The following is a 14,812-nucleotide window of genomic DNA, read 5'->3' as shown; positions in this document are numbered from 1 at the left end:
TAAGAAGACAAAATGAAGCAGGAGCTAGTGTACATCCCAATAAAAAAATAATAATTTAAAAGCCCATTGCGTTAGTGGCACTGCTAATCAGGTCAGGTTCAAGAAGTCCCCCTCTGGTGCAATGCCACCCTGGAGGTGCTACATTGGCAACTGGATTCAGCTGTAGAGGCAGCAACAGGACAGTTTGAACATTGATGGTCCTAACAAAAACGTCTCCTTTTCTCTTAGTGCAACAGAGTGTCTCTGCACCACGGCACTGGCCTGTGTGATATGGCTTCATACTGAGTCAGATCACTGTCCCATCTGGCTGAATATTATCTTTGTGTGAGTGTTCATGACAGAGGGGGGAACAAGCACAGTACTTACGGGGTTACCTGGGGAGCCGGCTTCCCCTGGAGGGCCTGGTGATCCATTCTTGCCCTGGAAGTTGGTAAGAACATTGCATTCAGTCTCAAACTTCCACACAGTCTAGAACTGGTCCTGCTTTCTGCTTTACTAAACCCCACGTGGGCGATCACTCCATCTTTATGGAAAGCAGAAAACATTGCTGATCCCTCCCGAACCCTGTTATCATCCCTTCAAATTGCTTCTCCTTAGCAGAAAATGTTCGTGTTATGTAAGATTCGGTATCCTGGACTTTAACAAATTTGTAGAAAATGTAAAGCAGTTTATTAATTACTTCCAGCAGGGAGCATGAGGCAAGTGACACCCACTGTAGAGCTTGACTGCATTATAATTAATCTGCATTAATATTTTCTGTGGATCCCAGATCAGGATGGCCAAAACCACCCTGAGAAATTTCCTCAAGTTATTTGTCCCTCATTTGAAATCCCTTGAACTCCCCCCCCCCAAGCAGAAGCCTCAAGTTATGCTAAAGAATTTAAATGTATGCAAAATTTGATGGCAACCCTAATCTGGCATTAGATGAAAATTAGGCAATGGTAAACAACGAGAATAGATCTCTGAATTATTTCCAGAGTAGATATTCCACCCTTTACACCACTGATTCCCAACCTGTGGTCCGGGGACCACAAGTGGTCCGTGAGACTCTGAGAAGTGGTACGCGAGGTCTCAGGGGAAAAAAAAATCACCTTTGCTTGCATGGCAAGACACTGGAAGTGATCAGTCTCCCATGGATCACCAAAGAGGGCAGAGAATGGAATGCCCACAGCCACAACCATTGAATTGTCAGCTGTGGCTGTGGGCAGACCATTCTTCATCTTCTCTGATAGTCCAGGAGAGCGCTTGGGAGTTGGATCACCAGAGAGGGCAGAAACTAGACTCTCCACAGCCACAAGTGGTCCATGACAATTCCAATTTTTGCCTCAGTGGTCCATAGGTTTCTAAAGCTTGGGAACCACTGCGTTACACAGTGGAACTGGATGGGGCAATCACAAGAGAAGGAGAGACTACACTTTTACAGTCCTCAAACAAGAACAAATTCTGTCTTCCTACAGTAGCAAAGCTGGAGGGGGGCAGTAAATACTGCAGGCGCTGCAATGCACTGTGTAAGCAGCCCTTCCTACACACCATCAAAGCCATTCTGGGCAGCGACAGCAACGTACAAGAGATGTTATTTGGTTCAGTAGAATGCCTAGAATGATTCTGACAGCGAGTGGGAGGGGCAGCTTACGAGCGAGTGGGAGGGGCATCTCGTACATGGTGCATTGTGGCACCTGCAGTACTTACTATTTTGCCACCCTCTAGCTATGCTACTATGTTCCTATCTGTTTTGAAGCAGGAACCATTTGGCTCAACTGGTAGTGAAATGTCCACAACCAGTCTTTACACTATATAGCCTCAATTTCAAGTCTGGGGCCAAATGGTTACAAATTTTTTTTTTGCTGGGACTTATTCTATGAAGATCTGAGGCTGCTGTTCTCGCCTATTTGATTGACTGTGAACCCAATCCTATCCATCCTCCCCACCAATACAGTGACACCAATAAGGCTACCGCTGCATCCTGCAGGAGGGACCAGTCACAGAGGTCTCCTCTGGGTAAGGGAGCATTTATTAACAGTGAAATCACTGGTGCATTTCTGCGTTGATCTGGAATGGTGGATCAGGCCCAGGAAGAGGACAAGGATTAGGCAGCCATTGCTGCTGCTGAACATGCCCCCTTCCCAGACCTGATCTGCTCTCTCCCTGCAGCCTTCTTCTGCTATCCCCTGCCCCACCCTCCCCTCACCTCCACCATAATCTTACCTGCCTCACCGGGTAAGGTGAGATTCACTGACATGCGTAGGAAAGCTCTAGCCTTCCCACCAGTGCTCCTGCAGTGCATGCTGCCAGAGCACCTTTTAGGACTGCTTTATGTCGCAATAGGAGCTAACTGCCCAGCTCCTATTGGGCTGCTCGGCCAGCATTAGGAATGCAGATGCAAGTAGAGCCATTTGGAGTGGCAAGCAGAAGAATGTTTGACTCTGGAAACAGAAAGTCTTCTGGATTAAAACATCCTTCCGGACTTCCACTTTGGGCATGCACAACTAAGCAGAGGAGAGTCTGCTTCAAGACCTCCCCAGGGCAGGCAATTATGCTAGTTTGATGAGGGCGGGTCCTCCGTTCCTGCCAATACATGCTTGATTTGTTCTACCTGGAAGTCCCTTTTCTGGTTCCCATATGCTGGGAATCAAGAGGACTTGGTTTGTCTGAATCCAGATGTTTGGTCAAAGGACCTGAATTCAGTGTTCACAATAAATCTGAATACATTTACCTAAATATTCACAACTTTGTATGCAAAATCGTGTGTGCAATGGGCTTTATTTCCCCACTTGACCTTTTTCTACAAAGCAGCTGCATGGGCTGAATTGCAGAACAGTTTTCGTGTCTCCTAAGCCTCCTGGAGCGCAAGTGCCACAGCCTGAACCTTGGGGGATGTTTCTGACCTGTCACCCAAAATCCATAGTGAAAAACAACTCACCGCCACTCCTCGGAGTCCTCGTGGGCCCAGAGGCCCTGTAGGACCAGGATCCCCCTGGAATACAAGAGAAACAGTTGCGCTTAACAGACCCCATGCAGAGAAGGAACTCCAGTTGCCACTGGGATATTTGGTTATATCACTTTGGGACTGAGAACTCTTTCAATCCTGTGACATCGGAACATTGTGTGACCTTTTGAGATGGAGCTCTGTTCTCAGACTGGGCAAGAGCACTAGTATTTTGATCACTGATCCCAATTGCCTTCTTAATTATCATATAGCCTTAATTTGTCTTTTCTGCGTCCTAACATTTCTGTGAATCCTCAGTGGCACTAGAGATTTGATGATTACAGTATTTTTCTGCCTAACATATTGTTTTGTATTCATGGAAAGCCTGTGTAAATACAAATATTCTGAGGGCCAAACTGTATGTTACATGGAAGATCTGTGAAACGCCTTGCCACAGGATGTGGTGATGGCATCTGGCCTAGTTGCCTTTAAAAGGGGATTGGACTGATTTCTGAAGGAACATCACAGGTTACAAGCCATGATGGGTAAGTACAGTCTGAGGTTAGCTGGTCGCTCATCATGAGGGCTAGGTAAGAATTTTTTTCTGTCATCGGAATTGGCCATGGGCCAATTGCTGTTTTTTCGCATACCCCAAACTGGCAAGGGAGGGAAGATGTGTTCAGTAGGTTCCATGTGTTAAAATTGGTCACTTGTGTTTAATAAAGTGGCCCAAGATTAAGGCTGCAATCCTAACCTCACTTTCCTGGGAGTAGGTCTCATTGAACACAGTAGGACTTACTTCTGAGTAGACCTGGTTAGGATTGTGCCCAAACCCCAATGCAGTCTGGTGTCTTAATTGGGGACAGTGAAGGTAAACAGAATGCCAGATGCAGGGAAGAGGCAGCCAGATGCAAGTATCTTGTGGTCTTGTGTGCTCCCTGAGGCATCTGGTGGGCCACTGTGAGCTACAGGAAGCTGGACTAGATGGGCCCTGGGCCTGATTCAGCAAAGCTCCTCTTATGTTCTTAAATCTCCTGATATTATCATGTTAGCTTAAAAGCAGCTGTGGGGTGGTGTGGGGGTTAATCCTTTCTCCATGCACCGTATACCTGATCTAAAGCACCCTCACAGGGAGGGCAGAAATTGGCACAGGGTCCTGTATCATGATGGTCTTGTGCCTGTTCCAACAAGGATAACAACAACTTTGAGGGGATATTGAGACTTAAAAACATCAAGAGGAAAAAGGATTAACCCCCACCCTACAATGCTAGTGCCCTGATGCCCCCCTCCACTGCTTCCAAGTTAACAGAAAAACATCAGGAGATCAATCAAAAATTGTATTTATTTATTTTTCACATTTTTATACTGCCCTTCCTCCAAGTGACTCAGGGTAATGTACATGGTTCCTTCCCTCCTTCCCTCCCTCCTCCACAACAACCCTGAGAGGTAGATGAGGCTGAGAAATAGTGGCTGGTCCAAGGTCACCAGAAAGCTTCCTGACTGAGTGGGGATTTGAAACTGGATCTTCTGGGTCTAGGTCCGACCCCTGAACCACTACACCAGAGGTTCTGAAACTTTTTAGCCTCTGTTTTTATCCTTTTTCCTATGGTAGAGAGGGACCACCTTCTGGAACATTTAATTGAACTCCACAATCATTGGATCAGGACCATTCTGGTGGCCTTGTGTTCCCCATTGCTTGGCCTTCTATAAGAGCTGAGGCATGGTTGCCTACTTGCAAGTAAACATGCAAGTGCAGCTCAGTTTCGCTTTTCATTAGGACTTGATATATTTTCCTTATCAGCTTCGCAACCCAACAAAAATTGGGTTGCGACACACTGGTGGGTCCCGACCACAGTTTCGAAACCACTGCACTGCACCATCCTGGATGTGTGATTCAGCCCTACACTTGGATTTTTTGTACACTAAACAGCTTTCACAGCTGCAGCCTGTTTCATTTTTTGTTGTAAACGTATCTGCAGAAATTTAGAACCAAAGAGAAGGGGGGGGGAACCTGGGATGACTCTTGAGAGAAATGTCATTCCACTAAATCAAACCTTTCAAGACAGCATCAACCACTGTGTTCTGTACACTGGCACGATACCCAGGCTGAAACTATGCATGCATCCAATCAAGAAGGGACATCCCACATTTTTGGGACTGTGCAGAATTTCACTCCAGCACAACTCCAATAATAACATTGTTGACTTTCACAACAAGAACTGCTTTTATGGTGTCCCAATCAGCACACTTACATCTTTTCCTGGCTGTCCCTCCCTGCCTGGAGGCCCCGATGGGCCTGGTTCTCCCTGTAAGACAGAAGAAAAAGAGGAACATTCAGCAAACTGGAAAAAAAAAACAAAAAAAACAATTTCTAATGGCCCAGCCATTTGGAGTTCAAAAGAGGAGATGCAAAAGGCAGCCATGAGAATTCCAAGGCATCATATCTTATTTTTATAGATCAGTTTTAGTTCTTAGCAATGCACAAAACCTTCTCTATTATTTTCACAGATACTTCCATGCTGTTGAAAAGTTACACTGCATCAGGGAATTGATACACTTTTTAAAAGTGAATATCTAATCTCTGCAGAAAGTAGAATTTTCTAATTTGCTTTTTTGCATTTTGCTTTAAAAAGAAAATTCATGTGCACCATACATTTACAGGTACATTGATTTTATTTTTTATTTGCAGCATATGCACAGACTCTTCCCCTTCTCCAGAAAAAAAGGACCCTATTAAATTACAGTTGAAGGAATGGTGAAAAAGTGCCTTATGCAGCAATCCTAGACACACTTATTTGGGAGTACGTTTCATTGAACTCAGCGGGGCATACTTCTGAGTAGACATGCATAGGATTGTACTCTAAATTGGGTATGTTTCTTTATTTAAAGTGTCGATCTGCCTGCTATTATCTAACAGGAATATATATCTTGGTGAAAACAGAGTTGCCTAAATTTCTGTGGACTTGCTGCTTTGCTAATGATAGGGTGGTTCTCAAACACTGTAATACAATTAGATGTAGACAGTTTCAGACCAATGATGTGTTTCGCTTTTCGCTAGGTCTGTTCTCTGATAGGTGCATGGTAGACTTATCCAGGATCAGAACAAGGGCAAGGAGGGAGATGGTCCATTGGATGGTCTAGGAAGCATCCAATGGTCTTTTTAAGTCAACAATTGTTGCTGGGGCTATTGCAATCCTTCAGTGTTTGTCTGGCACATCACTGTCATTATGTTGCTAATGATCTGATCTTTTTTGACTTGAAAGATTCAGAAGGCCACACAATGGCGTCACTAGGATTCGAGTCACCTGGAGCAGGAGGCCTGCGCGTCACCCCATGCAGTGGGCAGGGCAATGCCCCGGGTGGGCGTGGTGATGTACCGTTGCCCCGCCCCCACCGGTTTTTTTGGTTGTACCTTTTGTTATAACACAGATATTTCAATGTGGCTTGTTTCATTGCATTCTGCATGAAATTATGCATTGACTGATATATAACATGATGGTATTATTCCTTCAAACTCTGATTTTAGTGATTTTGAAAACTTGTAAAGTCTTACACACACACACACACACACACCCGTATCAACTTACTAACACCTGATTGCAGCAGTTCTCAAACTTTTAGCACTGGGACCCACTTTTTAGAATGACAATCTGTCCAGTACCCATTAGAAGTGATGTCATGGCCAGAAGTGACATCATCAAGCAAATTAAAATAAATCATTATAAATAATTAAATCAAAATAAAATAATTACATAAGGGGGAGCCAGTCCTGTTCAACCAAGTGAATCTGCTCTGAAGTAAGTTATATTATGGTCAATGGGGCTTACTCTCAGGAAAGTGTGGGTAGGGTTGCAGCCTGTGAGTCCAAGCCTATGCATGTCTACTCTGAAGTAAGTCCCATAGTGGTCAATGGACTCTGTAGTCTGCCTGCAATAACAACCCCCCAAAAAGTGAGATTTCCAGCCCTCCCAGTGCCCAATTTAAAGTTCTTATATTTCAGGTTTATCAAGATAAAGACCCATCTGGCTTTGCAAGTACAAAATAGAAAACTTCCCCTTACCAGTTCAAGTCACTTTTTTGTCCTTTTTAATATGGGGGGGGGGAGGCTGCCTTCTGGAGCATTTGTTGCGCTCCAGCTCCATGGATCAGGACCATTCCAGTGTCCTCACATTCCCCTTTGTCTGACCTGACCACCAAGGTCATGTCTGCCTACTCGCGAGTAAACGCAACGTGAGGCTGCTTCACTTTCCATAGGGCTCCATAGACTCGCAGCTGGGAGGGGGGACCTCCTTCTCCGTGTTTTTGGGGGCTGCATTCATTGGATCAGGACCATTTTGATGTCCTCGGAGCCTCTCAGCCTGCTTCTCAGACTGCCTTGACTAAAGCAAGTCCGCCTACTTGCAAGTAAATGTGACCATGTGGCTTCATTTCGGGCTCAGATTCGCAGCAGAGAGGGGGAGCGTCTTGGGTGTTTTTTGGGGGCTGCATTCATTGGATCAGGATCATTCTGGTGTCCTTGGATTCCTCTCAGCCTGCCCTTTCCGATGGACTATGGCAAGTACGCTTACTCGCGAGTAAATGCGCGCTATGACTCACTTTCACTTTCCATAGGGCTCCATGCATTTTTTCCTTCCGGTTTTTTTGGCCATAACTTTTGAACGAAAGGAGTGATTTCAATTCTGTTTTTTGCACTGCACTCTGCTGGCTATTCCACATCCAATGGTGTATGGCATGATGCGGTAGCCCCTAACACCACGAAGTTAGCGTGTCCTCCCTCAGGGCGTGTCATACCCCCAGCGTGTCACCTGGCGCAGCCTGCACCCCCCGCTCCTCCCTAGCGATGCCAGTGAGGCCACAGGAAGAAGAACAGTGAAATCCCAGGGAGGTGCACATTAGCATGTACTGGACAGTAACGGTACTTGAATACAGCAGTCCATGCATGTTACTTACTCTTGAACCAGGGGCTCCTGCATCTCCTCGGGGTCCTTTAAATCCCTGCAATGTGAGATGGAAATGTGTAAGAAACTTTTTAGTTATGTAGCATGTACAAGCAGGGCTCTTACACTCTTCCCAGCATTGTTTTAGGCCTACCTCACACATTACTTTTGAGGACTGATTTGTTCTCTGTGTTTTAGATATGCACTTTCTTCTATACACACATGACATTGCCTGATGCATTAACATGGATCATTATCTCTGGCTAGTGCATGGCTATGTCATGAACAATAATTCACAACATATGCATCAGCTCCTCCTTCACAAAGCTCCTATCCATAAAGGATGGCAGTTTTTATGGAAAACAGCTGCTTGCAGCAAGACTTACCGGCAACCCCCTCGCTCCCTCTGGTCCAGGTAGTCCGGGCTCACCTGATTTGCCCTAAGAGAAACAAAATTCAGGAAGAAGTCATTCCTAACATATGGGATACTCATGAACCATTATGTACTTTGCACTTTCCCCTTATAATCCAGTAGGACCAGCCAAACACAACAGCAACCAGCAAGCTCAAGAAGCATGAAGAAGAAGAGGACGTCAAAAAGTTTTGCTTGGTTGTGGCTGCTGCTTGGTTGTGCCTCACCCATTGAGTAAGAGTTATAAATAATAACTTTATGCCAGGCTAGAAGAAATATAAAATGTAGCTCCACTGTTCAAATTTCTTCTCTCTCTCTCTCTCTCTCTCTCTCTCTCTGTGTGTGTGTGTGTGTGTGACTGTAAAACTGGAAATCCATCACTTTGTGTTTCAACTAGTGAAAACAAACAAATCTCTCCACTTTTAAAGTTCATTCCAAAAGTTCATGACCTTCCAAGGTACCTTCAGGAAGCAGAAATTGCTAGTTTGGTTTCAGCTGCTCAGCGGTGCTACCCTGTAGATGGCTAGAAGCCTACTGTAGCTTTTCAGCTTAGCAGAATCCAGTGACCATAGAACTAATAAGGCCCCTTTGCTGCATATATATACTGTCTTTCACCTGGTTTGGCTCCCTCTTTAGCTTCCACATTACCGTACATGTAATGCCGGCAGAATAGCATTTCTAATATTATATTCAGTTTTCAAATAACAAAAACAATCCAGCACCATCTCTCTGGTTGGAAATACTCTAGACTGAAACCTCAAATGCAACATTTTTCTGCTTCCAAGTGTAGTAATAGGCATGTTTTTAGCATTTTGACATTTTGTTCCAGTCTAAGGCTCTGCCTTCCGACAGCTCTTCTTGGTTACAGATGCTATAAGAGGTTTAATTCTGAACTCAATGAATCTTTCCCTTACCTCTTACAGCTTGCACTGTCTGAAAGTGCCCTAGAAACTGACCTTTCCCCCATTCAGTAGTAAAAGTATCAGTAAAATTTCCATGACTCCACGGCATCTCAGCCAATGGTGGCAGCTCATGAACAATATGTGAAAACTCAGCCCAGCCAGTTTTCAGGCTGTTATGTATGCAAAGGGATGCCCTTACTGGTTCTCCAGGAAGTCCTGGCTTGCCATCTTTGCCATCCTTTCCAGCAATGCCCTGGGGAGAAAAAAAACAAAAATGAAAAAAGCTGGTACTTAAACGTAGAGATGCATTAAATAACCATGAGTTTGGTTTAAAGAGCAGATATGGCAAAGTTGTCATTCATGATTTTCCGTTAATGACTTGCATCCATTTTTCAAACACATAAATGATAATTACCACTTACCACAAGTCCAGGCAATCCTGGTGGGCCCTGAGGCCCTGATGGGCCTGCTTTACCCTGCCAAAGAAACACAGATGTGACCATATTCACACAAGTCTTTCAGGCAAGATATCCCCAAAGAAATAAGACTTAATGCCAATCTTATCCTGGGTCTATGGCAGAGGATCACATGATCTGCTGCCATACAACAGAGTGAAAGGCACATGGTCATCAGGTGCTCCAGAGCCACCGGCACAAATGGCTGGGGACTCTGTACACCTGTCATCAGCCCACCCAGGCTGCACTAAAGCAGGTAAGGCAGTGGTGGGGGTGTATTGTGGGCGGTTCAGGGAAGGATTTGGGTTGTTTAGGGGAGGAACCAGGGCAGTTCAAGGATGGGATGTGGGCAGATTTCAGCAGCAGCAGTGTGTGTCAGGTCCTATCCAGCTTTCCTGGATCCACCCCCTGACTCTCCTTGGACTTACGCCAGCAACAGGGCTCAGTGTGAGTGTATCAGGTGGCTTACATAGAGGTAAGTATAACCTCTACTCCCAGGCCATCTGGCCGTCCGCCCCGCCCCACAAGCAGCACACACTCCATCGACGGCACTGCGTGCTATGAACTAGTGGGGGATAGAATTGGGTTGTTAGTGAGCCTTCCAAAAGCACATCTAACGTTACTTTAGTAAGAATATTTGGTGTCGACTGTCTTTCTAAATCCATGAACCAGGCAATAATGTCGGTCAGTACAAGAAGCAGTTGGCTGAGGGAAGTAATCTTCCTGACTCTTTAAAGCCAAATGGGCTTCAACTGACAATCACATTGGGAGGCCAAATGGTGAGTGCCTGCACATTGCTGCCACTGCCTGGAATGGCCCTGAAAGTGAGTGGGAGGGGCCACGTACATGGCAAGCTGTGGTGCCTGCAGTATTTAGCATGCCGGCCCCCTCTGGCTATTCTGCTGCTCTGCACATCTTCTATGAACCTTTCCCATGTTTCAGTGGCCCCTGGGAAATGGTCTAAGCTACCCAGTTAGTTGACACAGGGTCCTGGCAAGGACGCTGGGTTTTGCCATTGCACTATGAGAGTACATCTTAGAGCAGCCATTTTCAACCGTGGTGCCGTGGCACACTGGTGTGCCACAAATGGTCTGCAGGTGTGCTGTGGGAGTTGGGAAGAGGGTCATTTATTAGTTGGGCCATTGGGGGATGTGAGCCCCTCAACAACAGTATGGTGTGCCTTGTCAATTGTCAAAAAACTGATGTTATACCTTGACAATTTTAGGACCTTGTCAGTGTGCCGTGAGATGAAAAAGGTTGAAAATCACAGAGTGTACTTAACACTTCAATGAGGTTGAACAGTGAGGTGAGTTCCTAACCTTGGACTCTTTTCTCTTGTTTTCTTCATGGAGCAAACAGATTTTTAAGTAGCTCTTGTGAAATTCTCCAGTGGGGATGAATCAAGACACAGCTGGTTCCCTTTCATTTTTTTGTATTACAAAAATTATGGCCCAATCATATTTGCTTGTGGTGTTGGCACAGCAGCCTCTCTGCAATACTGCATAGTGCTTCCACCAGTGTGAGCCCCAGAAGGCAATGTGCCGCTAACAGTGGCTCGTAGGTTGGCTGTTGCTAGCTGACAGTAAGTTCAGGGAAGTTTCAGGGTAGACTGGAGGTGGGATGAGGGCAGATCTCAGTGGCACTGGTGCACGCCAAGTCCTTTAGCCCTCTCCCAGCCTGGTTACACCTCCGGAAGGCTCCTCAGAGCTACACCAGCAAAACAGCTGGTGTTGCTTTGAGGAGTCCCATAGGGGACCAGGGAGTGGGGGAAGATATAATTAAAAATTTTCTTTATTTACATCTCCTGGCCAGCCTGGGCCCCAGCTCAACTGCAGCAATGCTGCGCCATGTGAGCTGGTCAAGGATAGGATTGGGCTGTTATTTCTATAAGTACAAATTGAACTTACTATATCTCCAGGATTCCCTTGTGGTCCTATGGGTCCAGGGGGACCTTCCGGGCCCTAAAATAACAGCAAAGGAGGAAAAAGTTCAGCTTTATTATTCATTTATGGAATGAGTCAGTTTGGTACAAACTACAGCTCTGCAATCTGGAGTCATAAACCCAACATCGTAAACCTAAAGCACTGCATTGCCATCACTGCCCAAAATGGCTCCGACAGTGAGTGGGAGGGTCAGTTACATGGTGCTTTGCAGTGCCTCAAATACCACATTGCACCCCCTGTAGCTATGCTACTGGCCATCCCTGTGCAGAACAGCTTCAGATGCTCTTGAAGGACATTCCCCTTCAGTTTCTCCCTCTGCTGTCATCTTTTCTTGCCCAAACATTCTAAACCTTAAGTTCAAAAGTTATGGCATACAAACGCATGTAGGAATTACTTGTTTTCTAGCTATCCTGATTGTACCATTAGGCTATCTGGGGTCAGAATTTGGCTGCAGAAAGACAGCCAAAGTTTTTTGTCCCCTTCTCAGCCTGAAACTACCCTGAGAGTCTTGTGGGCTAAGGGAAGCCACTTGACTGTCAGGTTGAGGCAAAGCAAAATGCTTGGGCAGAGAGCAGGGAAGGGATTCTGACATAAAAAGGTCACTGGATAGGGGAAGGAGCCCAGTCAGCTACAGAGTGCTTCTTCTTAACTGAAGTACACACATATCCAAGTTAGAAGAAGCATCTGGTCTAGTTAGATGGGATCAATGCACAACCACGCATTGCTTTTTATTGCAGGAAAGAACATCTTACAGGTGGGCCAGGATTTCCCGGTGGACCCATGAAGCCAGGTATTCCAGGATGACCCTACAAGCAGAAGACAACAGCTTGTAGTATTCACAAATCACTCATACAATAAACGCATCATGTCCCCGAGGATCCTCACATCTCATTAAAACTAGCAAGCAGGCTAGAGAAATGGGCTTCCAAACAGAAGCTATCCTGGCATCACAATTTCACGGACTGGTTTTCTGAGCACGGACTTTTATGTTGTGACAAACACCTTTAATACGCATACGCTCCTGGGAGCAATAGCTTGTCAACAAACATTACGGGCTTGGCTGGGTGCAAGATACTGCATGAAAAGGCATGCTGTGGCACAGACCTTCCCTGTCCCCAAGTTGTGCCAGTTGTTTACTTCAGGAAAGGGATTACTTTAACATAACTCAGCAGCATGTCAGTTTGTTTTCAGATCACTGCAAACACTGTGATGATGATTTATGAGGGAATGAATATCTGTCTTGCATGCAAAACTGTGATTCAGGGGTTAGCCATAAGTTGTGCCTGTGCAATGCTGACATTTTAATGCTAGGCTTTAAAATAAAGAAAAACAGCTAGGATGGCGTTTTTTGATCAGAGAAGTTGCGGACAGAGAGCACAGGCATGATCATGCCTTCCTCAACACCCAAGTTCTCTGCCGCAAATCCCTGCCATGCGGGAGGCACTTTAGGGCAGATAAGTTGTTAGAAGATTCTCCAGAAGCTGTTTTTCTTTCTTCAGACAAAACCAGAAACCCAAGTCGAAACCTGGCCTTGGAATTCCATGGCATGTGCATAAGAACATAAGAACATAAGAACAGCCCCACTGGATCAGGCCATAGGCCCATCTAGTCCAGCTTCCTGTATCTCACAGCGGCCCACCAAATGCCCCAGGGAGCACACCAGATAACAAGAGACTTCATCCTGGTGCTCTCCCCTACATCTGGCATTCTGACTTAACCCATTCCTAAAATCAGGAGGTTGCGCATACACATCATGGCTTGTACCCCATAATGGATTTTTCCTCCAGAAACTCGTCCAATCCCCTTTTAAAGGCGTCTAGGCTAGACGCCAGCACCACATCCTGTGGCAAGGAGTTCCACAGACCGACCACACGCTGAGTAAAGAAATATTTTCTTTTGTCTGTCCTAACCCGCCCAACACTCAATTTTAGTGGATGTCCCCTGGTTCTGGTATTATGTGAGAGTGTAAAGAGCATCTCCCTATCCACTCTGTCCATCCCCTGCATAATTTTGTATGTCTCAATCATGTCCCCCCTCAAGCGTCTCTTTTCTAGGCTGAAGAGGCCCAAACGCCGTAGCCTTTCCTCATAAGGAAGGTGCCCCAGCCCCGTAATCATCTTAGTCGCTCTCTTTTGCACCTTTTCCATTTCCACTATGTCTTTTTTGAGATGCGGCGACCAGAACTGGACACAATACTCCAGGTGTGGCCTTACCATAGATTTGTACAACGGCATTATAATACTAACCGTTTTGTTCTCATACAACGGCATTATAATACTAACCGTTTTGTTCTCAAAACGGTTAATATGTGCTTGCAAATAATGTGTAATTAGCTCCTCCAAATCAAGTGGTTTGTATACACATGGACTCAATTATCATCACTGTGCTTGAGGTGATCTTAGAGACTGCTGAATTCTATAAAAATACTGTAATACTTTAATAACAATGGGCACCATGATGCCACCTAGTGCCATCTTGGGGCTGCCACTTCTGCATGACCCCCCCCTCCAAAACAACCCCCAAACCCTTATTTATTTATTCACATTTTTATACCACCATTCCTCCAAAGAGCTCAGGGCAATGTATGCAGCTGCTCCCCTCCTTTTGTCCTCACAACAACCCTGTGAGGTAGGTGAGGCAGAAAGTGACTGGCCCAAGGTCACCCAGGAAGCTTCATGGCTGAGAGGGGATTCGAATCTGGATCTTCCAGGTATAAGTCCAACTCCCAAACCACTACACCACCCTGGCTCTTACCATGCTTCTTATGCACTGTTCTGAATCCCAGAAGTGCAGGACTTTGGGTTTCATTTACAAGGACAGTGCATTCACTGTCCAGAAGTCCCACATTTCCAGGTTTCGCAGAAATGTGGCTTACACTGGCAGCGTGTTAGGCAGAGGCAGCAGCAGCAGACACAGGGCAAAAAGATCAGGAGTTTGTGAATATATTGCTGTAGTATACTTGGAAGCTTCTTTGCATCACAACAGCCAGAAGTGGGCAGGAAGTGCAGTGTAGGACAGAATGGAAGGACTTGGAGGTGTGCTGGCTCTGGAGGGGACAAGGAAGAGCAGCTACCAGAGCCCTGTGGGGACAGAAGACCCTGAGGAGGTTGTGTAAAACTTCCAAATGAAGGTCTTATACAACTATTTTTTTTCATTTATTTTTAATGTTTCCCTTTTTTTAAAAAAAAAAATTAGTTTTAGTACCCCACTTTGTCCTCATCAGAGAAACAAGACTGT

General features: G+C 45.6%; 1 protein-coding gene across 1 annotated transcript in view; it reads right to left on the bottom strand.

Annotated features, from left to right (window-relative positions):
* COL22A1 (collagen type XXII alpha 1 chain) overlaps positions 1-14,812 on the bottom strand; it is a 165,780-nt gene that overhangs the window by 8,564 nt on the left and 142,404 nt on the right. Inside the window, exons 47-55 of the mRNA XM_066625564.1 lie at positions 12,328-12,381; positions 11,540-11,593; positions 9,600-9,653; positions 9,377-9,430; positions 8,250-8,303; positions 7,877-7,921; positions 5,179-5,232; positions 2,921-2,974; positions 367-420 (exon numbers count right to left, since the gene is read on the bottom strand). Coding sequence (XP_066481661.1) covers positions 367-420; positions 2,921-2,974; positions 5,179-5,232; positions 7,877-7,921; positions 8,250-8,303; positions 9,377-9,430; positions 9,600-9,653; positions 11,540-11,593; positions 12,328-12,381 — 477 coding nt within the window. The remainder of the gene's footprint in view (positions 1-366; positions 421-2,920; positions 2,975-5,178; positions 5,233-7,876; positions 7,922-8,249; positions 8,304-9,376; positions 9,431-9,599; positions 9,654-11,539; positions 11,594-12,327; positions 12,382-14,812) is intronic.

The sequence above is a fragment of the Tiliqua scincoides genome, chromosome 4, assembly GCF_035046505.1.
Source record: "Tiliqua scincoides isolate rTilSci1 chromosome 4, rTilSci1.hap2, whole genome shotgun sequence".
Lineage (NCBI taxonomy): Eukaryota > Metazoa > Chordata > Lepidosauria > Squamata > Scincidae > Tiliqua > Tiliqua scincoides.
The sequence above is the reverse complement of the archived record's forward strand: the minus strand, read 5'-3'. Positions and strand labels throughout refer to the sequence as shown.